The sequence below is a fragment of the Drosophila suzukii genome, chromosome 2R, assembly GCF_043229965.1.
Source record: "Drosophila suzukii chromosome 2R, CBGP_Dsuzu_IsoJpt1.0, whole genome shotgun sequence".
Lineage (NCBI taxonomy): Eukaryota > Metazoa > Arthropoda > Insecta > Diptera > Drosophilidae > Drosophila > Drosophila suzukii.
Genome location: NC_092081.1, coordinates 16,734,274 through 16,759,440, shown reverse-complemented (window position 1 = coordinate 16,759,440; position 25,167 = coordinate 16,734,274). Strand labels below are relative to the sequence as shown.

Genomic DNA, 25,167 nt, shown 5'->3' with positions numbered 1-25,167 from the left:
AACCGAAACTTAAACTCAAAACTGAAAACCGAAAACCTAAAACCCGGACTGCAGACTACAGACTTTAGACTTTACGGCAAAGTGAAGCTCTGCACTTGGCCCCGCTTTTAGTGGTTGCGTAATGAATGATTCATGAGTGGCCCCAAAAGTTGTCAGAATTGAATCGATGGCGTTTTAATTCAAGAGAGATTTCCCGGGAGTTCTACTCGGTTGTACCAGAGTACCGAACCCACCTGTGGATCTTGGCCAAAGAAATCGCAGCCGGAACTAAATGCTCTGCCAATATTGACAGCTGTCTTGTCTGGCTGCAAATTTGTTTGTTCTTCGAACTGGGTCAGCAGATGTACAAAGTATCGCACAAAGCCAGCTAGCTACTCAGGTACTCAGGTACACACAGGTATGTAAGTACAAAGGTACTCAAACAGACACTGGGGCACCTCCTCTTTTTCAACGTGGAAAAAGAGAAAAACCCAGCACCGAATGCCATTTATAATTGTAACAATTGTGAACAAACACGGGCCTTTTCGCTGGCCAGGGGATTCCCCCATCCTCCCGTGACTTGTGTAAACATCAGCGAACATCAAAAGACGCTCGTCGCCGACTTTAATGCCAATTTCCCTGCTCGATTTTTGCCAGATTACGTAATGGCCTGGCCTGCCCTGCACTCGGAAAATTTAAATGGAACAGCAGTGCCATAAAACTCAGTTAAATCACCCTTGAATGTATGTTTAGGATTTAGAAAATACCATTAAAGACAAAGCTGTAACGTCTATTCTTGAACAATAAAAATTATATTGTTGAATATCAATCAAAATCGTTGAAGTAACAACATTATCGTTCAAATAATAACATTACAGTTATTGGAAAACAAGAACCAAGTACAGCTTTTACTACACAGAGAGAAATAAACAAGAACATTGTTCTTGAATTGTGAACATTCGTGGTTGAAAACCGTGTAAGTAAATTTTGGTATCAATGTTCTCAATATTAGAACGAAATGGTGAGAACAGAAAAGTTAATTTGAGTTTATTTAACAACTTTTAAGTATACACTACGGACTGATCTAATAGTTTATTTGTTGAGATATGCAACGTACATAAATACCGCCAATTCAACTTGATTCGAATAAAAACAAGGAAGAACGCTATAGTCGAGTACCTCGACTATCAGATACCCGTTACTCAAAGGGAAATGGAGATATGCAAGCAGCAAAGCGAGATTAAAATGCGCCACCTACCGGCGGTAGACAGATTTAAGCGTTATGGGCGTTAGAGTGGGCGTGGCAAAATTATTTTTGGATCAATCGATAGGTATTGACGACACCAATACATTAAAATTTTTTATCTAGCATGCGAAGTGTGGGCGTCACAGGATTTCGCGGTTTGTGGGCGTTTAAGTGGGCGTGGCAAACTCAATCGATAGGTATTGATGAGAACAATACATTTCAGTTAAAATTTTCTATCTAGCATCAAAACTGAAGGAGTTATAGTTTTGGGCGGCTTGTGGGCGTTAGAGTGGGCGTGGCAGTCTACTGAAACAAACTTGCGCTGCGTAAGAAGCTCAGGAATCTGTACGCCAAATCTCAATAGCCTAGCTCTCATAGTTTCCGAGATCTCAGCGTTCATCCGGACAGACGGACAGACGGACATGGCTAGATCGACTCGGCTAGTGATCCTGATCAAGAATATATATACTTTATGGGGTCGGAAACGCTTCCTTCTGCCTGTTACATACTTTCCGACGAATCTAGTATACCCTTTTACTCTACGAGTAACGGGTATAAAAATATAAAATTCTATTTTTAAGAACATTTTCAACTCAGATGAGAACGTCAAAACTTTCTCTGTGTAAGAAGTTTTAATAAATACCCATTACTAGAACATCAAGAATATGATCTGAAACCCATATATTGTTTTTATAATTTTCTTTAGATAGTGAAAACGTGTAAAACCTTATAATAAATAAATAAAATATAATATTAAATCTTAATATATTCACATTAACATTTTTCTTACAAGGCGCATCATGTTCTGTAAGTCATATACTATCCCCCAAGAACTCTCTACACATTTTTCCTTATAAATGACTTAAGGTTATGGTATCTCATAAAAGTCTCACTCACCAATCATTAGCAGGGCGGCCGTCAGGTGGGAGTTGGGCGGTCCGGCGAGGCCCGTGGCGCCCAAGGCCGCTCCGCCGAGGGCGCAGGCCACGCCCCCCAGGGCGACGACGGCGATGAGGGCGCGCAGCGGCGGTCCAGCGAACCACTGGCCGCAGCAGCCTTTTCCCGATCTCTCCGAGGGGGATCTGAAAATTGAGCAGAATGGAAAACAGATTTTCAGTAAGGCAGCTGGAAAATGGCAAGGAAAAATGTAGGAAAATGTTGTAGGGGTGGGGGAAAGGGAAAAATGTGCAGCGCAGGTGGGAAGGCGAGGAAAACAGATGCTTTGCTGCGCAGCAAATTGGCAAACGGCAACGTCTCGGGCCAGGTCCTTTTCCTTTATCCCTGCGATTTCCCCACACAAAAGCGCAGCGAGTGCGCAATTGTTGTAATTTGATGATTTATGAGGCAAAAGACCAAAAATTTGCGCACTGCCCGCCAACACGAAACAAGCTGAAAGGATCCTTCGCAGGCAATCCTTGGGCATCCTTGGCGGCGAGGCAGGCAGGCAGACAGCAGACTAGCAGACGACGTTGAATATTTTTGCCCAGAAAGGACAATTTATGCGATGCAGACGGCGACAAAGGCAAAGGGACGTGTGTGCGTAAATTCATTAGGATACGGCCAGCGTTTTCCACACCCGACAAGACGAACGAACCCTTGCCAAACAATTAGAGGAGGAAATATTTATGGTCCTTGGCGGGATGGGGTGGTGTGGTGTTGGTCTGAGGTGGAAAAGCGTCTGGCGCTCTTTTGTTGCCTGTGTCATCGAAGCCGCTCCACAAAAAGATGATAAATTGTTGGAAAATTACGTGCACAAACATACATCCGTAAACAAGTTGGGCAACCGGAAATTTATGTTTAATAATTTGATGCTGTTCTCGCTGGCAAAGGATTTTTGGTTCGTGTATTTCGGATTTACACTTTTATGGCGTGCCATTAAAGAACAGGGTTTCCCCTTCCTGGTCACAGAAAAAAAGGGCAGGGTTCATGGCCCCCGGGTCTCTGACACCCGTAATGCGGCGGCATGAATGTTTCATCAGCTGTCGTGTCATGATAAATTTGATCTTTTCAGCTCATCATCGCTCAGTAACTCGGAAATGAGCGCGCAGAAATGCCAAAAGGTGAGCCCAGTCCATCTGAACAATAACCATGTGTAAAGTTTCTAACAACATGCGTTCCCAGGTTCCGAGTTCTTAAGATATCTCCAAAACAGCCCGAGATTCCCTCTCGTAGATCGCTGCTTAATGCGGCATTTCAATCACGGCCCCATGCGGTGACAAAAAGTTCAACTACAACGATGAATCTTCTCCCCCACCGAGATTGAATGTTTTCTAAGCACCAGATGATTGATTAGCTACAAATTAGAGGCGGACCAAATCGGAGAACCGAAACCCATTCCAATTACCATGTGCATTCCCATCTGGGGCCTCATTAAGTCTCATTGCATCGCATGTGAGCAAACACTGCAATTGCGCACTTGTGATATCGTAAATATGAGTATAGTATATGGTATAGTACAGCGTAATACACAGATCAAAATAGTTCTACTGTTCAGGTACATTTATGGGAGTTATCGTTATAAATTTAATGAAAAATGTTTTCAAAAAATAATTATAAACCAGTATTTAAAATATTATCAATTGATATTTTAGTCAATAGACATTTATTCACTCACAAAAAAGATATGCAAATTTTATATTATTGATATTAATCTAATATTGATAAAGAAAAAAATACTGAAACTAATACGAACATGTTAATAATATTTGCAAAGTGAAATTAACATTTTTAAGTATCAAAAGTGAATAATATATCATTATTATATCAAATTGATATTTGATCTTTTTTTCGAGTGCATTAATTAATTACACATTCAGAACTAAGTTTTCCCTCAGTATACTCATATCCAAACATATATGTGAGTTGTATTCAAAGTAGTTCAGGGTCAGTTTTCGCTTTATAAGTCTAGCGAAGGCTTAGAAGCCAGTACACTCAACAGCTGACGGACAGTGAGCCAGCTCAGTCTGTCAGTCAGTCATTCAGTCAGTTTGCAGGTCTATCAGCCTGGCACTTATTCAATCAGGCGGCTGCATTTAATTTTCATTTATTAATTGCAGTTTGTAATTACCAACATTGACACAGTTCCATCGGCTGAGCGTATTTATTTATTTATTTTCGCGCCGGCCGCTTACTTATCGCTGAACTTTCATTTCTGCAAAAGTTTCCATTTAAATGGCGTTTCCGTTTCCTTTCCTCTCCTCTCTTCTCTTCTGCTGTCTTCTTCTCTCCTTTCCGGCAGCTGTCAGTTTGACATTTGCATGCGAGTGAACAGTTTCCAATTGATTAAGCAATTTGCAGTGCGTCAAAGACAAAGGCGGCTTTATTAAGATAAAAGTCAGCGGGATTTTTTATCAGGCCAACATCCGTCGACAAGCAACCACCAACAACCAACATCATTGATTCATTCATGTTTTTATGTTAGCTCGTAAAACTCCGGCATTAATTCCGCTCGCACCCGCATGCCAATTAGAAGACGTTGGAGAAGGCCTAATCAAAGTTTAATGGAAACTTAATTTTATTTATCTGGCGAATTCCCCGAGCAGCTCGTGAGAAATCAAACGAAAGCAGTGGAAAACTAATTAAATGCGAACGGCAGACAATGAAAGTGAATTTCGTGTTGAATTTAATTTACATGAATATTTGATAATTTATTTAAGTCATTGAGGCTTTTCTTTTCGCTCTCGCTTAGATTCAGTTTCATTTTCCATTTCATTTTCAGCTACAGCCTTAGTTTTCCTTTCTTTTCACCTCGACTTATGTAATTAAATGTGGAAAATGAGGCAATCACCGCGGGCGAGGCAAATGAAAATAATTAGCTGGAAAAGCATATTAACATTGGCACATTGGCACACACAAATACACACAGGCTTTTCAGATTTTTTTTAACCCACTGACAAAGCGAATTTTCGACTGCAGCTGTTGCCAACTGAAGGACGGATTAGGCCACAAAACCCATTTTGAACTTTCAATCACAGAGTTTCGCCCTCTCCCCCCGATTTTCCATCCCGAATGAGGCCATAATTACAGCGCGCTTTTCAACTTTGCCGCAGTTCTGATTTGTAATAGTAACTTTTTTTCTGTTCCCTCATTGTTTGGCGGGCTTTTGTTGTTTTGGCAAGAAGGGTTTCGGGGCCTGAACTACGAGCTGTGTTAATTTGGGCAGGCATTTGGGGGAATTGCTTGTTCTTCTGGCCAAAGTTGGGTGATTTGAGTTCAGCAGATTTGGGCTGCACAGGGAGAAATCTACGAAAAATATGTCAGATACATTTTATAAATTCCACTAATTAATTTCATAAAAGTAATTAAATACCTGAGATGTCTTGCATACTTCTGTATGATTTTTGTGTGTGAGAAACTCTTGTAAATCTTTTCTCCTCTTGAGTTTGCTGAGGTGTTCTATTAAATTCCATGTCACAAAGACGACTGAATAAATGCCCAAACATGCTTCTTTTTTGAAGAGCACTGTGTGTGTGTGTGTTAAAGAAACATAAAATGAAAACCAGTGGCAATAGAGACTGAGACTGAGACTGAGACTCAGAACATGACATTCACCCGGCATTAAAATCGCAGTGGTTTGTTTGCCGCGCACCTATATAAAAATGAAAGCAAACAGCGAGACTCACAGACGGCAATAAAATATCCAAGCCAAAGAGACAAAGTCACGTTGGGTGTATAGTACTCGTACTCGAGCTATATAATTGTGTATATATATATACGATTTCACACACAGCCGCAGAAACTTCTGACCTACTAACTGCAGAAGACGGAGAGCGAGTCTCTAAACTTGGGCAACGTTTTTCCAGTTAACTGCAAACGCTTTGACGCTTGACTGATACTGATACTGATGCCGGGGCCCCGAAACAGCCAGCTTTAAACTCAGAGCCACCTTAAAGAGTCCAGCCCAGCTGGGTATCTTTTCTTTGCCCTTCCTCTAAGGGGCGTAACTCGAGCACACGACTTTGATAGCTCGCCGAAATGGAGTATCTGCAAGTGGAGTTGTCGGAGGAGTTCTCCTCAGTCGGCCAACTGACAGCTGCACTCCCCCGCTTTCTGGCAGTCCGGGCCAAGTGAGCTCTTAATGCGAGTGTAAAAGATTATATGGCAAAGTTGGCGCTGTCCATTGGCTGCGGATATGGCTGCACTTGGGGAAAAGATCCAATCGAAAATATAAGACATATAAGGGGGGACTACCAGCTTATAAGTACTCTACATCGATTCTTTAGTTAGTAAGTTGTATTACATTTGCTGTATTACTTATACTCAGAGTTTTAAGTAAGATGGCAAAAGATTCTGTTCTTCGGTGGTAAGGATATACAAATTAAGAGACATTGTAAAAGGTTGAGGGATATCAGTTTATAGTACAGTACTAGATATAGATTTTCTTGAGTTACTAATAATTAATAATTAATTTCATACATTACTACCTATTCTATTTGAACTTTTAGGTAAGAAGGCCCAGGAAAACTATATTTTTTATAAAGACTTTTGAGTTTTTGGTGGTATGGAAAATACAAGTCTTTCTCCATAGAAAGATACACAAACAGATTGCAATCCACTTTTTATTGACAACATTTTTTATGACCAACCACGTTTTTATAGGTGTCTTTTATCGAAATCTCTAGAGTCGCACAGCCGGCAGAAATTTAGACGGCCTTTAAATTTAAAATTCTATACCAGTTTCATGGAAATTATACCCAGAGTGACAACAATTTTACATTCGGTTGGATGTAAGAGTTTTCTTTCGAGTGCAGCAGTGCAGACAAAGTTTGGGCCAACGTTTATTGCCAATTTTTGAATGCATAAAACGCAAGAGTTGCCAGCAATTGACGCCCACGCATGGGGGCCATCCTCTCCAGGAAATCTGGAATATAGGGCAGCATGCCAAGTGTGTGGCGCAGATATATAAAAACATTAGCCGCCCACCCACATATGAGGGGCATATAAATGGGTTGCTGGCAGGGAACAAGTGCCAAACATCGTGACGACGACAACGACAACTACAACGACAACTGGAGCTGCGTCTCGTCTCGGGCATTTCTAATTTGAGATCCGCTTCTAATTTCTGGCTTTCATGTGGCACAGTCGGCCTGGCAGCCATCGTAGCCATGGCCATGGAGCAGCAGCATCCGGGTTGGCAATTACTTTTACATGTTGCCGACGCGACATTGCAGTTGCAGCAGCAACATTGCTGCAAGAACCGCAGCCAGTGTGGCGCGCTCTCTCGAAAAACACACACACATATATAGACCGCCTAAGTGGCTGCGTCATTAGGCTGCGAGTGCTGATGTTGCTGCTGTTGTTGCTGTTGCTGCTGTTGTTGCTGCTGCAACTGCTCATGTTGCTGTTGCTGCTGGTGTTGCTGCTGCTCCTACAGCATTTCCCGAACTGGGATTGGGTCTGTCATGTATCTGTGTCGCTATATGTACGTACATAAATTAAATTCTTAAATTGCTCGTTAGCCCATCATGAGGTTTGCTCACTCATTCATGATGTTGCTGCTGTCGCCGTTGCTGCAATATTGCCGCTGTCGCTGGCCTATGATGATGGGCTACAATAACAATAATCACGCTGTGCTGGCCACAATGTAGGTCACCACCACCACAACCAGCACTACTATTCCCCACTTTTTCACTTCTCCAGCTGCCCAGCGATTTCCCTCGAATTCTATGCGCTTTTAATATCGCGCAGTGGCATCTTCAAGTGATTTAATTTAGCACCCAATGGATTCTCTTTGGCGGTCGCTTTTGTCTCACCGAAAATACGAGGGGACTTAGCTGGCAAGTTGGGGACACAAAATTATGTGCACCAGATGAGGTTGGGGTTGGGGGAGCTATTATATTTATATTTTTATTGCCATCCTCCGAGATGCGGGCTCCTCAACTAGCTAAATTTCATCACCCATGAGATGCTATCGGGGAGTTGTCATTAATTAGAATACATTAATGCCCCGGCGAGGAGCTGACAGATAGTCTTGGGCTTTGTTCTCTGCCGGGTGAATCACTGGGCCAGTTGTGAGTCAAATTTAAAGATACAAAAGTATCTGCCAGATACTTAAGCAAACCTCTGTGGAATATCTGATTTACGCAGCGCACAAGAGCTGAAATACTTAAGTATATAGTGCTTATTGGTTGGGTGAAAGGCTTTAATGGGTAGAAAGGGGGTTTATTTGTACTTGTGCCACACTTAAAGTAACTCTGGGGAATATAAAACGTTTACAATGCTGTATTACCCATTAAACAGGCATTACAATTTGTCGCTTCAATTTGGTGCCATTAAATAATTCGCAATCAATCGATGAGGCTGCTGCTGAACCGTTTTGAACTCTGTTTAATGCGAGAATCGATTTCTGGAAGGGGGATTCCACACGTACATAAGTATTTACCCCTGGCAAACAAAAGAATTTCGCAACAATCGCCGGCGATGCTCGGCATGAGGTCAACAACTCATTACGCCGTTGTTTAATAAACATTTCTGGGGTGTTGGCCTCCAGATCTTCAGCACCTTCCCCCCTTTTCGGTTTAGCTGTACACACAGCTAATTGCTCTGCCGTTTGAAGTGGAAGTTTTATTTGATTATGACACCTGATGACCTCGGGCTCTGTGGTCTGATGTTGTAAAGTGCGAAGAATTCGCTCATGCAGCAGGGCAACAAAGTTCAGAGGTCAGGGGAGGAGAACAGCCAAAGGAATGGGCCTCTCAGATGGAGAAAAATCCTTGGCATTGCAGTACAAATTGAATTTTGGTTTCAGATATGCAAGAAATTCGCGGAGAAAGCCAATAACGTCTAGAGTTATGCAAAAAAGAAACAACTTTTGCCTTCAATTTATTGCGGAATTCGCTCGGCAGGAATTCAGGAGTTCGCTCCCCCTTTTCGCGAAGGTCAACCGAAATGGCCAATAAAATGAAATTCCAGAGCCAAAGCCAGGGCCAATAAAAATGCAACCGATTCCAAATCGTTGACAAATCGAAGCGCCACTGACTTGGGTGTGGGTTTTACGGATTCAGCGGGGCATTACTGCGGAAAGTTTTGCAGTTTAGGGATGGATTTTCAGGGCTCGAAGGAAAATGCGTTGCGAAGGAGAACTGTAAAACCGTAACTGGATTTTCCCACCTCATCCCCCCACCCCTTACCCTGTTTTTGAGTGGTGCTTCCAATTGAGTTTTTCCTTTGTTTTTCTCGGCCATAGCCAATTTGATGCGGCGGATTTCTGGAGTTTGTTTTTACGACGAGCCACTCTGCCATGTAAAGGCGGCATTTTCGTTTTGGGCTCTTTTTTATTTTTTGGTTGGTCCGGAAATTGCTGCCATCGATAGCTTAGCTGTATAGCCTCCACCCATCCGCTGTCCACCCACTCGAATCGGATCCTTTGGCCCTTGCAGACGACACTTTGGCAATTTATTTCTATTGCTTGGCTACGATTTGCATAAGCGCCAGTCAGACTCAACCTCATTCTTACACAGCAGAAAAGTCTGGCTCTTAATTTAAGAGGAACCATGCTTAAAAGAAAGTTTACTGAGAAATACTTAAATATTTAGTCCTGAATTTCGATAGTTTTATAAGAAAGATACACTAGTCTTTCCTATAACTGCTTAAGCAAGATACCTTTATGTAATATAAATCTATAATACATATATTCTATAATTTTTCCCCCGTGTATTCTTCTGTTTTTCTCTTGAATCCAAAAAGAAGTCACGAAGACAGTAGACAAAAAAGGAGCAGATTAAGACAAATACAAATCAGTGCATAATTTTTCTATTAAACAATTTCGGTTGGGTGGTGACCGCCCCGCTGGGGGTGACCCTAAAAGAGGACCCAGAGGTGGACGTAGAGCACCTGGCTGTAAATTCACAGTTCGCAATGCTGGGATTGGGATGCTGATGCCGCTGCCGGGTCACGTGCCAGCCATCTATAAGCACGGACTTTTGTCAGAGCTTTTGCGGACGCGGCGGGCACCAGGACATCCGAACATCCGGACGGACATTCCGGACAATCCGGACACGTTCCGCTGGAACAGCTCGACTTTTCAATTTTGACGCAGTTTATATTCAATTTCGGGCCGCTTTAATTCGATGCCCATTCAGATGTCGCTTAGATCAAATGGCGTTGCCATAGTTTCCCGGGCCTGTTCTATAGACCCATGCATCTATCCATCTCTTTCACTAGCCATATTTCGCTCTCTTTCATCAGCATTTCTGCGGCATATGCAAATTGGTGCTCGGTGCGCGAAAGTCGCGCCAAATGAAAAGCAACAGTCGATTGAAATTGAAATACACGGCAGAAATTAAATGAATACGTGGGACAAATGTGCTCACATTGTTGCTGCTGTTGTTACTTTTGCTTTTTATTTTGTATAGCTGCCATGTCTGCTTTTTATATGTCATACATATTCAATAACAGGCAAAATGCAAATTTGCAAATGTCGAAAATGGAAAGTGATGGCAGAAACGGAAAACAAAAAGCAGCCGAACAATCGAGACGGGTGAGAATACTGGATGGCGATAACCCTTCGCTTCCAGAATCATCAGCATTCATATGCCGCTGCATAGATGTATCTACATATGTCCCACTAGGCACCGAACATGGCCAGCATTTGAAGTCAGTCGCTGGGAATGATTTAAATGTCTATGGATACAGTAAACAGGGTTTGAAAGATTTATCGGAGAAAGTGGAGGTACCATGTTCTTTAAATAAAAGATTTTTCTCTGATTTAGAACATAATTCTGAAGTTAGGACTTAATTCAAACTAAAGAACGTCAACGTTAGAAGCCTTTAAACCGACCTTTAAAACAGTTTAAACTAAGTAGAGCTGACTTGAAAAATGTTTGACTAAAATTGATAAACTCCCACATAAAGTCAGGTATTAAAAAGAAACGAATCCAGCGATATAAACACAAAATGTGTGCAGATAAATTCGCTTGACTGCCAGCTGCTCTAGCGAAATGCCACTGATTAAGAAACACATGGCTAGTACTCAAAGTCAAACGAGTATTTGCCTTATATTCCAACCCGAGTCATGGCCAAAACAATTTAATATGATTGAGACCGAGGAAACCTGAGCAAACACAGGTATCGCCTGATTTCGAGTAGAAAACAAAGACCGGGCAACGTGAACTCTCCACCTGAGAAAAGATCGTTCAGCTCAATATCAAATAAATTTTAGCAGTCGGGCAGTCGGGCAGCCATGCATATTCATAACTCTGCACGAATAAATAAAGCCCGAAGACGAAATTGTGGCCAGGCACTGGCGATGATATCAAATATCAAGTGCTGGCCATAAACAACTTGACCTTGTGCACGTAGTGGCAGCATTTTCCCCCGAGCTCTGGATGGAAGTTGCCTGTTGAAAAATAAAAAAAAACCAAGCTAAAGAGTCAAAGCCATGCCCAATGCTCATCGATTACCAATTCACGTTCACACGTTCAGTGCGCTTCGTTGGGGCTGTAAAGAAAGAAAAAATCGGTGGAACTATGGAGCTATAGTATAGTCCATTGTGGGACTGTGGAAATCCGCCTTGGTCATGCTCATAAATGTGGCTAATTTGCTGGGTGGCGAGCTGCGGACGCGATTGGCGATGCTTCTAAGACACCTTGCCCCCGGCACGTTGCTGGATTGTTGGCTGTTGGCAGTTAGCTGATTGAAATGCTGCGCTGACTCGCTTTCGGATTTTCGGATTGCTTTCGTTTCGGCCAAAATTGTACCAAAGTCGTGATTCAGCGCTAAAGTTGAAGCCAACTCTTTTTCGCAGCCGAGAGTTGATAACCCGCCGAATTGCACCTTTAAGTATTTTCGGCACGCAACTGGCCCATTACCCTTGCCATTAACCGATCTTCTGGCAATTAGTTTTTGATTATTTGTGGACTGGAAATTGGGCTGCATCGATGATGGCTCGTTTGGCTCTTAAAGGCAATGGATGTTCATTGTGTGAGAGAGCCAGGACAGCACATGAGGTCGTAAAATTTAATAGAATTTCCATAACGATGATGCGCCCTAATGAGCCACTGTTGAAGTGGAAAATGCAACCCGAAACCGGATTTATCGCCGTCACCGGATCAAAATGCCAGTGCTAAGCGATTTGTGCGAATTGAATCACACCGATATCAAGTAAAATTGGATCGTTTGGGCAGCCGCGTGTTTGGCAATCCGCATAACACATGGCTTGCCAATTACTCCGGCCATAATTCTAGGCTCTGCCATTCAAAACTCGCATTTAGCCGGGCTGTTGTCTCTGTTTTTATTTTGTTATTTTTGCTATTCCTGCTGCTAATGTGCAAACGAACTCAATTACGTAGATAAAATACAGTGCCGGGCAGCAACAAGCGCAAAACAAGACAACAACACCCAGTTGAGGCGGGCAAAAGCCATAAAAATGCGCATAAAGCGCAAAACTGATTGAGAGTTATATGGAGACACTCACACAGGCTCGCACTATATGGGTATCTGCCAGATACACATGGACACGCAGCTACAGATACGAGGGCTGAGTATCTCGAAGCGAGCCAAGGGACATCACGCCACAGCGCATTAAAGGAAATTGACGCGGAAACGAAGCGAATAAAAACTACCCGAGCTGGCCGCAGAAAGCAATCTGCACTCAGAAAAAAGGGACAGCTGGCAAAGGATCTATTGTTATTGCCACTTGACTTGTTTTCCAATTTCTAAGCCAACATATAACAGGAACCCCACTAAAAAATTTACTATCGTCTTTAAGAATTTGTTTCCTGAAGTCAAGGTAAATCCTTTATTTTAAAAACATTTTCAAATCATTTGGTTGGTAGCACAGTTCTAAGTTTCCAACGTTTTTAACCATGCTTAAAGTATTAATTTTATATTATTAAAAGTATCTATTTAACAAAATCATGTCTCCACTAAACTAAAATAAAATGCTATGGGCTTAGTAACAAAATTCATTATCATTAATTATTTTGGTAAATTGAAACTAGATATGTTAATGGTTTTTGTTAGATTTTAAAGCCTGTTTCATAAGGGGTTTCATATAATAAATTGTAGTTCTTGAAATACCTTTTCTGACATTTTATTTTAATAAATGGAACCTAAAGAGATTTAAGACATTTTAAGGCTAGATTCTTTGGTGTTCTATGTTTTTTATAGAGCCATTATGAAGGGGGTGGCATGTAAACTTTCTTTTTGTGACACCCACTAAGCAATAGTTATGATTCGTGCTTACATACGATATGATATGTGGGGTATTTTGCACCGTGTAGAACGGGGAGGATGGGAGTTCCCTGTTGTCCGTCCGACAAGCAATTTCCAGCTATCAACACAAGGCCCTCACCACTGCGAACCACACCACATCCACATCCACACATTCGCCCCGATAGCACAGTCCCCTTTCCGCAGAAAGTGCTTACTTCATTACGCATAATTTCCTGAGCCTGCGTTCAGCAACATTTTCATTTTCATGTCCATTTCCATGTCGCTTTTTTTCGCCACCCGAGTGACACAGAGAACTGCAAAGTGGTCAGCTTCTGGACTCTGACTCAGAACGAGAGCCCTAGGGGTTGGTTTGGATGGTTGTTGGGTTGGCTGGCCTTATCGAGGGTACGCCAAATGAACTATGGGGCCATGGCCATGAGATACGATGAGGGTGTTCATGTCCAGTCGGCCACATGTTGTTTCCTTCGTTTCGATTCGTTTTTATGTGCGGCTGGGCAAAAATTATATGCTGATTGCAGTTTGCCGATAAGCGGAACGAAACCAAACGAAATTATGACCATGCGGGCAGTATCTTTATCTGTACACCGCTTGGAACAGAACTAAAGATCCCAGAAGATGACGGGGGGATTTCGGGGGTTCCAGGGTAAATGGAAACTAACCGCAGCTGTGCGAGATTTGCAAAACTTGCATTGTAAAATGCAAAAATTGCATCCACTTGGGATAAGGGATTTTCGAGGTGGAAAAGGGAAAAGGGGAAAAGTGCGGCGTGTGTGCGTGTGAAAAGTCGACGCAAGTGTGCGTTTAATAGCTCTGCGGCTTGGGCTTGGAGGAAAAGATACTCTCTGCAGCCGATCCCGAAAGGGGTAAGACCCATCTTGGGCTCTTTAACTTGCAAAGTACCCACACACACACACACACAGTGTGAGCCACCAACTCATGCAGATGAAGCGTTTAGCCGAGGAGAAAGTTTTCTCTACGTCTTGGCTTTTGTGGCTAAGAGATGAGAGTTGCTGTTGCTTTTGTGCTTTGTTTCACTTCCACTTGCCTATCTTTTCTACCAATTTCTTATTTTTCTTTATATTTTTTTTTATCCCCCTTCTTTTGTTTTTAGCTGTTTGGCTACGCTCTTAGTTATTATAGCAAATTATTTGTTTTGACTTTTAGTTGGGCCGTCAACTGGGAGACCCTGTAGATGCTGCCTCATTTGCCGTTTTCCCAGCTGCTTCAAATTACCGCCTTTGTCTCGTGCGGTTGCCCCGGCCAACGTTTCCCATTTCTCATGTTTACCATGCGGCTGAGGCGGTGATTTTTCAGCATCTTCTCCATTAGTTTGGCTCATGAAAGTGCCCGTGCTTCGTGCTCTCTAATTATGACCCTCCGAATCCGAAACTTCCCCTGTAGATACCACCCCAAACCCCCAAACATTTATAGTTGTCACTGGCAACCCTTCCACTTGGCGAATATCACGCATACGCCGCGTGGGAGGCCAAGACAAATTGTAAGTCTCTGTTTGCCCTTGTCCTCCATCTGTAAATGCTGGGTGTATGTCTAAGTAATTATGAGAAACGCACACGCAAAGGGATTTTCTTTTGGCAGGGTAAGGGGGAAAACATAAATTATGCATTTTATTTGCTGAAGTGCTGGGGGACCAGGATACGCACAAAGGATATGGGATACTCGGGGATACAGGATACAGCAGCCACACGCGCATTCGTTAAATGTTTTAATTAATTTGCGAAACGCGCTTGTTGGCTTTTTGTTGCTTAGCTACATAAACACAACAAAAACGAGAGCAATAAGCATTACAAGCGAACCGGGTGTTTTTGTATGTGGCAAGCAGATTTGCAGACAACGAACAAATAAGCTTTGGCAACAACTTTGACGGCAACAACAGCGAAACTGCAAAACTCATTGCACTTTAAATTGAAATCAGTGCGAGATACAGAGGTCACCCCCCTGAACCCTCTGAAAACCCCTGAACCCCCTGAAACTCTTTCGAAATTCGTGGTATCCTGCTGGAAACTGATTTTTTTCGGTTGTCCTTTTTTTAGCGCGCGCATTTTGCGGTTGACAGTTGACACAGTGCAGTAGTTGTGGCAATGGCAATGGCAGGACTTTGGTATCTGAAGAGTTTGGGGCGGCGAGGAGGAGAAATTCCGGCACCGGATGCAGCACCCTGCTCGTCTGCCAATTGGTTTTCGGGGCAAACGACACACTGTTTAAGCTAAAATGCTGCCATTAAAATGCGCTTTCCCCCTTGAATTTTCCTCAACTTCCTCTGCCCTCATTACGTTTGCGCATTTGGTATATTGGTTTTAAATATTTAAGCACTGGCATTTGTTGTGAACGTTAATTGAAGCCAAACACGGGGTCGAGTGTCAGAGGGAATCGTAAATGATCATCGAAATGGATTTTCTATGGTGAGTGGGAGCTTAGCTTTGCAGGGGATACCACCTACTGACCATCGATCAAGATCGATCCACAGATCTACGCAACAAAACAAGCTGTGAAATCGTTAACTTTCACCCGAAAATATCTTTGGGCCAACAAAACTGGTTCGCCAAATATTACCTCATGCCCCCTAGTCAGTCAGTCAGCAACAAAAAACGAAAATAAAAAGGGGCTAATTATCGAAATGGCAGCCTTAAGCCTTTGATTTTAATTGCAGCATGTGCCAATATTTCGATTATAAAACCAAATTTGGACAAACGTGAGGGAAATGCGCCCACATATCCGGCCATAATGCGGGTCAAGTGGTCGGTTTGCTCTTTGAGTCAGCTTTAAAGCCGATTTCAGAGCACTTCCAGCGAACGTGTTTTGCCAAACTGAACTTTGCTGAACCCCCGTTTATTCGGTTTACAGCGGTATATAGCCATAGCCCCTCCCCAAATCAATGTCACACACGCCCATGCTGTTGCCAATCCCATCGAGCTCAGTTCATTGCACAAAAGCCAAGCCGCAGCAGCAAAAATAAAATTATAAAAAAAGAAAGAGAGAGAGAGGAGCTTAGCCATAACATAAATTATGGACTTTTGTTTAAAACCGCAGCAGCCGCAGATAAAATAAAAATAAAACCCAGATAGAAAAGCCAAACCGACGACTTGAACTGGCGGTACCGCAGGTGAGGAATTGAAAGGGGACACCTTTTAGAGGGGATTTACCCAGAAAAATTCTCCATCCTGTCACAGAAATTATCGTCTCTCTAAGATTTAGTAGTAGTGTATTAACCGCTGAATACCCTAGCCTTCAAATAGCTATTCACGAGTGTGTATATTTTATTTATGCGCCAATTTCAAAATGATGCCCATCATGGGAATAATTGTATTGTGCCCAGCACTCCGAATTTGCATCAAACGCCGCCATTTGTTTGGGCTTTTGTGCGAAACTCAGAATCTGAATTTACAATGAGCTGGCCGGGCTTTGTTCGCCGTTGCCCAAGGCATTGAACTGTAATGGCCAGAACAAAAAACCTAAAAAACCGAAAAAACCAAACTAAAAACCTCCGAAAAGCGGCTGAAAAAAAAGAGAAAGAGCTGACAGTTTCCCACTGCTCAAGGCCGGGGCTCATTTATGGCAGTTAAAAACTTATTAAAACAATTTGACCACAGTTAGCAAGACTTAATTGCAGTGGCACAATTACAGACGAAACCCCATTAGATTTGGCATTTTGCGGTTTCTGGGCCACAAGTGCCCGAAATGAGGCCCAGCCAAAGCAAAAGCCAAAGCGAATCCAATCGAATCGAATCGAATGCACTCGGGTGACAATTTAATAAGCCAGAAGATTGGGCCGTCTCTTTGGCCCTTTGGCCATCCCCGACAACTCTCTCTATTTCGTTGGCAACTTGTTTGCGACTTGGCCCGTCTATTTTGTGATGTTGCTGCTACCTCTTCTGATGTTGCTGCTGCATTTTGCCGGCTCATTTCAACTTGGCCCGAATGCATTTTCTGTACAAACACAAACACAAACACAGACAGAGCCAGAAGCTGAGGCAGAAACAGACGGAGCTGCAGCAGACAACCGCAACTCGGTTGGGCATGGGTATGGCCAGAACACGGCGAGAAAAATCAAAGATGGGGCAGGTCTTTTAATAGGAAAACCTTGTTTTTAACAGAAAAAGTACTTCTAAAAATATTAAAAATTATTTTTAAAGGATTTATGGTATTTCCAACACTACTGATATCATCTGATATCATCATAATCTGTTTTGGAACTCCTTCTAATATTGTCACAACAATAATATAGACAATTATCAATCGAAATGTATTTATTTTACAATTAAATATTGGAAAATGATGTATAAACTATTTATGATTTAATTCAAAATTCATATTAGTTCAATACAATAATACTTAAGTTGTGGTTTATTTAACCTACTACCTAAATTGTGTGGAAAGAATTCTGCTGTTATAAGGGTAGCTGATGGAATATCGTAAAGGAAAAGTGTTATAACGTATCATAAACCTCCTAAAATCCTTTTAAAGTAATAGCATAATGATTTGCCAAAATGACTTTTCCATAACTATAGTTATTGTAACATTATTTTGTCGGTGCAGCAAGTTCCCCCCTTAACCCATATCATTTCGACTGGAGAATGGAAACTTTTTGCTTTATTGGCTTTATTGACTTTTGGCAAGTTCTCTTCCCGGTTGACTTCGTTTCGTTTCGATTCGTTTTGTGGCCAGCTTCTTGGACGGGCGACAAGTTTGTAGTGGATATTTCGGTGGTCGGAGGGACATCCTCCAAATGCGAAGGGCAGGGTATCCCTTCAGTCGGTTAGTAAACTCCCCGTGATTGCTGGCTGTGTTTATTCGCTTATAAAAATAAATAAACCCAACGCCGCCGAATCAGTGAAAGACCATGTGGCAAGAGGGAGCAGGATGGCAGGATGTGGGAGCAGGACAGACGATGGCAGTTGCAAGACCGTAAAACTGGAAAGTTGTTTGGTCAGTTCTACCAACAACCACCGACAACAGACAGCCACAACATTTAGTGTCGAGCTGTGGCTCTTGGGCTGTGATTTTCTCGCTGCCGAGCTGCGAATTTTGCGAATGAAAATTTATGGAAAAATCACTCAATTTTCCAGCTGCGGAAAAGTGTGTCATCCAAGCCAAAAGTTGCAGAATAGCATCCCCAGCCAAGATCGTTGAGCGTCTTTCTTTGGTCTCGACTCGGGGCTTGCAACTCGATCTTGCCTGGTTTTATGTTTCTCGATATTTCTTGTTGTTTTCGGCTGAAATCTGGTTTTCTGCCTGTCTGCAGCTGTCTCTTTCTGCCCCTGTATTGCCGTCTTTCTCACTGTTTTGTTTCTGATTCTGTTTCTGTTTCTTTTCCATTTGCATGGCTGAAGTTGAATCATCGATGTCGATATCGAGATACTTTTGCACCTCTCCTCGCCGCCAAATGCAAATGCAAATGCCTGTTTATTTTAGCCAGTTTTTCGAGGTATTTGGACTCTGAATTTGGCACTCGCCATGCAAACTGGTTTCCTCCTCTGTGAACAGGACCCATTTCAGTGTCATCTCATCTCGGCATATTCACCATCCATCCATACATCCATCCATCCATTCAATTAGCAATTAGCCGCTGCGGCATAATTAATAAAAGAAACACGCGTCCAAATGATGTTAACTAAATTGTTTTTGATTTATGCCCCAAGTTCGAGTTCATTTCTGTTATGAGTGAGTGCCTGGGTAACTTAAAGCCAAATTTATGATAAGCTGTTGGCCATTTGGCCTGGGTTAACCTCAGGGAGCAGAGATTCAGATTCATATTCGGATGCAGATACAGATACAGATACACAAAAAATAAACACGAATGAGAAAGTGAAAGTGACTCTCTTTCTCATCCCGCTTCTCGTTTGTCTCAAGTGATTTTATTACCGCCTTTCTTGTCTCAGTCTCTCGCGCTCTCTGTTAACTTGGCTTTTGTTTTTGGCTTCGTCTTTGGCGGAGTTTCAAAATAAAATTAAATGCTAAGAAAAACAGAAGAAAAAAAAAAGAGACAGTAAACAAAAAAATGATTACAACGATTTATACGTGAGTTCGGCATCACGTTTCCTTTTTATTGCCCTCTGAATTTGTTATTTTTGCCTTTGCCTTTGCTGTTGTCATTTTTCATTTCGGGTTCACTGCTGGCTGAAATGGCTGAGTTTTTCTCGTTCGGTTATTTAATGATTTAAAGATTATACACGGTCCACCAGGCGACCCTTTTACTCCTGGTCGGCACAAAGTGCTCCTGCCTCCCTTTATTCCCCTTCAAAAAGTTGGGGCAGAAAAACTTTCGCTTTTTTTACACCTTTTTGGGCAGGTAAAAATAAAGGTGGAGTAGAGTAAAAAAAAAGCGTTGTGTAAGAGCATGTTAATTTGGGACGAAGGCAGAAGGTGTTAAAATTGCAGATAATGTCTGCGGTTTGTTGTTTGAGCTTGCTCTCTCTCTCTGGGTTTTTGGTACATAAACCCTTTCTTTGAGGGATGCTGTTCACACCCCGATTTCAGGGATCTCTATTAAGCGACCCAATTATCTGGGAATCTTGTGCTTGGGAAGGTAACCTAAGCAGCTTTGAGCGGAATATCTAATTTAGGAGGTGGTGGTTATGAATAGACCTTGGTTATTGGATTAAATCTTACTATGAATAAAGTTAAACTTGTAAAATCTGAGAACTTAGTACAAGAGTAAATATAAGTATATTCATTGGATTAAATCTTACCAGTAATTTATGAACTCTCAGAACTTAATATATGAACTGAATGTCTACATAAGTGAATATAAGTATATTCATCTTCAGCTGTATCAAACTTGTAAAAACCATTTATATAATGATACCACCAACAAGTTTGATGATTTACTTTAAATGTAGATCTAATCTAATTCTGAATTTATGAGCTAAAAAAATTCTAGATCTAGTTAAGAGAGTACATACATGATTAATCATACTTGTGCTTTAATAATCACCTCACCTTCAGGTAGAAACAATTAATTTAATGGCCCAACTTTGACTCACTCATAAATATGCTAATCAGCCGGCGAACACGCCTCCAATTTAGACAAAGAATAGATTATTCTGGGGCGACACAGTTTTGCAATTATTCAATGGGCAAACACAATTAAAATTGTGAAACACGATTTGCTCTTGACTGGAGCAACTGCTGTCGCAAAATGTCAAACGTTCACAGTGGGAGTTGAGTTCGAGTTGTTTTTCAAGACATTTAGGCAGCCCATTAGACAGATAGCGCGCGCATCCGTCAGATACGGCTATATTAGGGGACTCAGGCACAGAAACAGAAACAGAAACCGAAGCAGATACAGATACAAATGGCGAAGCGGAGATACAAGTTCGAGTACACGCGGCATCGATTATTTGTGCGACGATGGCGATGGCGATGCCAAACAAACTGGTTCTGCCAGTGCCCAACTATAGATAAGTGTCTCAGTGTTCCAGGCAATAAATGCGTGGGAAAGCGACTAGGCCAGTCCGATTCCGATTCCGATCCGGGCTGAATCGCAGAATTATGGCCAGTCAGCCTAGGACAAAGCCAAGCTGCGGCGCTAGATGTGCAATTAAAGATAAGCCCGAACTCATTATAATAAAAATGAGTTATTAAAGCCCCCCAAACTGAAGAACCCAAAACTTTTCGCCGAAAAGTGGACGAGAGTAATGGCCCCAACTTTAAATTGAAGCCACTCGTCGTTGGCTCTATCCTCTATCCACTTTTCGTTAATTTCTTGGAAGCTGTCAACGTTGAGAATTAATTTTTACACCACGGCCTGGACCTGAACCTGGATCTGAACCTGGTTTCCTGGTCTAGCGCAGAGGTGGAGAATCAAATCATGCAAGAAATTTGTTACTGACATAAAAATTACCATCATTATAATGTCTGGCCCCGTCTAACACGAACACGAATACGAACACTCGAAAGCGAAGCAGGAAGAGCGGCACAAAAGCCAGTATGTGGTAATAGAAAATGTCGAAATGGACACTGCGAAAAATACCAGGAATTTTGGAGGGCAAATGTGATTTGCATGGGTTTTAGCCAAGGACGGGAAATGAGAAATTAATTCTGTATGAATAGGTTCATTTCCATCTTTGTTAAACTCATGAATCTGAGCAAAAAACAAAATTGAATGCTTTAACCTTAACAGAACAATATGCCACTATTGTATGATATTATAATATCTCATATAGGATTATACAGTAATACTCAACAGGAAGAACTAATATTTATAACATGCTAATCCAAATGTATAACTTAAATAGATCATTTGGTGTATGTCTCATTTAAGAACCATTAAAATAATATGTTATATCTTAACATGATATTTCAATTTTATAACTCGAAGTCTTCCTAACTCTGTTGACTTGTTAAAATATCCTTTTTGGTAATATAATACATTTAAGAACCATTAAAAAAACAAATTCATTAATTTTAGGTACTAGGACTTTGTAAAAAGATTTATGGCTGACATGTACAGAGGTCATGAAATTCGATTTTCCCTGCAATCCAACCCCCATTTTCCTGAGTGCACTTTTCACCCGGTAAGGGAAACGAAATTCGAGACTGGCCAAAGACGACAAAGGAGTGCCTGGTCGAACGTAACGGGTCGGATGAGTGATCGATGCTGTCCGGGATGGGGTGAGAGTGGCTCTCGGGGATTGCAGAGTGGGCAGAGATTCCACTCCGAGTGGAAGTTGGGGTCGCAACGGAACTCACCTGCGCATGATGGGCAGCGGCAGCGTGAAGCGTCCATCGTTCATGAGGGGCGCTGGCAGCGGACCCGGCAGTGGCACCGTCGATATCACGGACGTCAGCGCCGGCGGAGGCGCCTGTGGAGCAGCATGTGGCTGCTGCCCCTGTGCCGCCGATGCAACAGCAGCCGGCGGAGGCGGTGGGGGCGGGGCGGCAGCGGTCAGGGGCACGGGAACGGAGAGGGCGGTGTAGGGCGGCGGGTAGTGGGCGTGCAGGATGTCCGGCAGCAGGGCGCGGGCCAATCCCATGGCGGCGGGATGGGGATGGGGCAGTGGGTGGGGATGTGGGTGGTGCAGATGGGGTGGTGGGTGCAATTGGGGCGGAGGAGGTGGAGGCGGATGGCGTCGCGGGTGGTGGGGCTGCGGAAATTGCTGTTGTTGCTGCTGCTGCTGCCGCCGTTCCCTTCGCTCCTTGCGGCGTTGCTCGCGTGTCCGGATATGTTGCTGCTGCTGCTGCTGCTGTTGTTGCAGGTTGGCTGATGATGATGATGTACTGGCTGTCAGGTCATCCGTTTGGCATTCCGTTGAGGTGAAGGTGCGTGGGTGGCTGCTATTATTATTATTATTATTGTTGCTGCTGCTGTTGCTATTGCTGGCATTCACATTGATTATATTCACACTGTTATCTGGCTGCACATGATTATTATTGCTGGCCGTGTTAGCAGCAACATGTTGCTGTTCCCCGCTCGGGGGGCTAATATTATTATTTAGCTTATTTTGAACACTTGCACTAAACACTTTGGCTGCTGGCACACAATTATTGATTTCAACTACGCTATTGTTGTTGCTCGTGTTGCTGGTGTTGCTCGTGTTGCTGTTGCTGCTGGGGGTGTAGCTGCAGTTGACAACGCACACGCCGTTGTTGTTGTTGACGATGCTCGTGGGCGAAGCCACCGAGACGCGATTGCCGTTATTGTTACCGTTAGTGTTGTTGTTCACCTGGATCGTTAGGCTCGGCTGTCGCTGGCAGGACTTGGAAGTCGCTGTTGCTGCTGCTGGCAGCACCGCAATGTTGCTGATGGTCTTGGCCTCGTCTACGGCTTGATTGTCGCCGCTGTCGGTGCTGCTGCTGCCGGACACATTGAGGAAAACACTACTGCTGCTGCTGCTACTGGTATTGCTACTTGCAACAGTTGCTGCTGCCGCAGTGGCTGGCACATTCAGACGCATTTCGTTGGCGTTTTCAATGTCCAACTGGCTCAGACCGCGCTCGAATCTGCTTTCACTCGCGCGAAATTCGGCATAGAGACGCTCGAGTTCTGCCAAACATTTGTTGGGTCGCAGCACGCTGCTACTGTTGCTGCTGTCGTACAGTGGGCGATAGTTGCTGCTACCTGCGTAGTAGCAATTCCGGTTGCTGCTGCTGCTGCTCGCGTTCGTTGTTGGCCCGCCGAAAGTTGCCGAGAGACTGATCGTCGAGCTCTCGCCGCCGATGTTGCTGCCGTCGCTGGTGTTGCTCGCGTGGCTCGTGTTGCTGCCTGCTCGCGTTGCTGCTGCTGCTGCTGCTGATGGCGTGTTGCTGGCTCTCAGCGGCTCTCTTCGCTCTCTGGCGGCACAGGAAACAGGTTGAGTGACCTGCACTGCCACTGAGCTGGTTTCCTCATTTCCTCCCGATGTTGCCGCTGCCGCTGCTGCTGTTGCTGCTGCTGCTGCTGTTGGTGTTGCTGCTGCAGTTGCAATCTGTTCATTGATAATGCAATTCGCTGCGCTGCTGCCTGGGTTTTCTTCGCTTTGTTGTGATCTCGCATTCGTTGCTGGGCTTTGTGTTTCCGTTGCCGTTGTTGTCTCAGTGTTGCTGCCGTGCTGCAATACAGTTGCTGGCGTGAATGGAGCGCAATTCTGCGGGAGAGAGACAGAAAGAGAAAGAGAGATCGAGTCAAGTTTTTGCATATACCGAATGACAAGATTTAAGTTTCAACTCGTAATTAATGCTAATTGCTGGGGGATTACCCCAGTCTTACAGTCTCATTTTCCCCCGCATTTTCCCGCCAAAAAGGTGGTGGCAGCGGGATCCTTCGGTTGGGGCATAAATATGCGCTTAATTGAATTAATTAAGCCAACGCATAAACATAAAACCGTCACAAGTAATTGTTGCTGGTGGTGCTGCGGCTGCTGCTGCCGCCTGCGATGTGCTGATAAAGCTGTTGGTCCCTATCCCAAAACCCAGACCCGAACCCGAACCCAATCCCAATACCAAACCCCATCGACATGATGTGGGTTAAAAGCCATGCGTATATTCTGTCCTTGTGTGTGTGTGGGTTCTAATTATGTTACGCTGTGTTACTTGCATTAATTACGTCACAGAAATATAATGTGATTTACTGTTGGCTCGACCCCCCCCCTCCTAAATTTATTGTTCTAATGCTGCTCAGTCTTGTGCACTGTGATTGCGTTGCCGTCGAGTGCGTTGCAATCACAGCCAGCGGCAACATGGGTTAAGCGAGAGGGGTTCCTCGGGAAGGGGTGCCGAAAAACCGAAACTCATCCCCGGCTAACGGTGCTTGCCAGTGGAAAAGCGCTGCCAACTTTATTACTTCTTGCCCATAAACCTCTCGTCATGAGTCAGTCGTCCAGGCCACGCACATAAGCACAGATATGTGCCGGGAAAATAAGTGGGGCGCAGAGGGTTAAAAACATATAGAGGAAGAAGAAGAGGAGCTTGCTTTAAGCCATTTGTCATTGCTTATTAAGTTCGGCCAGCCGTGAAGAGATTGACAGTGGAATTGGATTAGAAACAACAGAACTTTGGGTGCACGAAGAATACTTCATTCGGAGAAAGCAGATTAATCCACAGTGTCAGGGATTATTATTAAATGTCACAGGGGATCTAAAATTATATTTATAGCAGGACAAAAAATCAAAGCATTCTCTAGTTCCCATATATATATATATATCACTTAATTTTTAAAACTGCCTTGCAAAAAACTATAAGTTCACAAAAACCCATAGCGTTTAATTTTATTGAGTGTGGTGTTTATGCGGTGTTTCATGCCTTCCATATGATTTTATGTATAGAGAGTGGAA

General features: G+C 43.3%; 1 protein-coding gene across 1 annotated transcript in view; it reads right to left on the bottom strand.

Annotated features, from left to right (window-relative positions):
* The window catches only part of LOC108017699 (uncharacterized), a 38,430-nt gene that overhangs the window by 5,424 nt on the left and 7,839 nt on the right, over window positions 1-25,167 (bottom strand). Inside the window, exons 3-4 of the mRNA XM_036813954.3 lie at window positions 22,109-23,982; window positions 2,123-2,307 (exon numbers count right to left, since the gene is read on the bottom strand). Coding sequence (XP_036669849.3) covers window positions 2,123-2,307; window positions 22,109-23,982 — 2,059 coding nt within the window. The remainder of the gene's footprint in view (window positions 1-2,122; window positions 2,308-22,108; window positions 23,983-25,167) is intronic.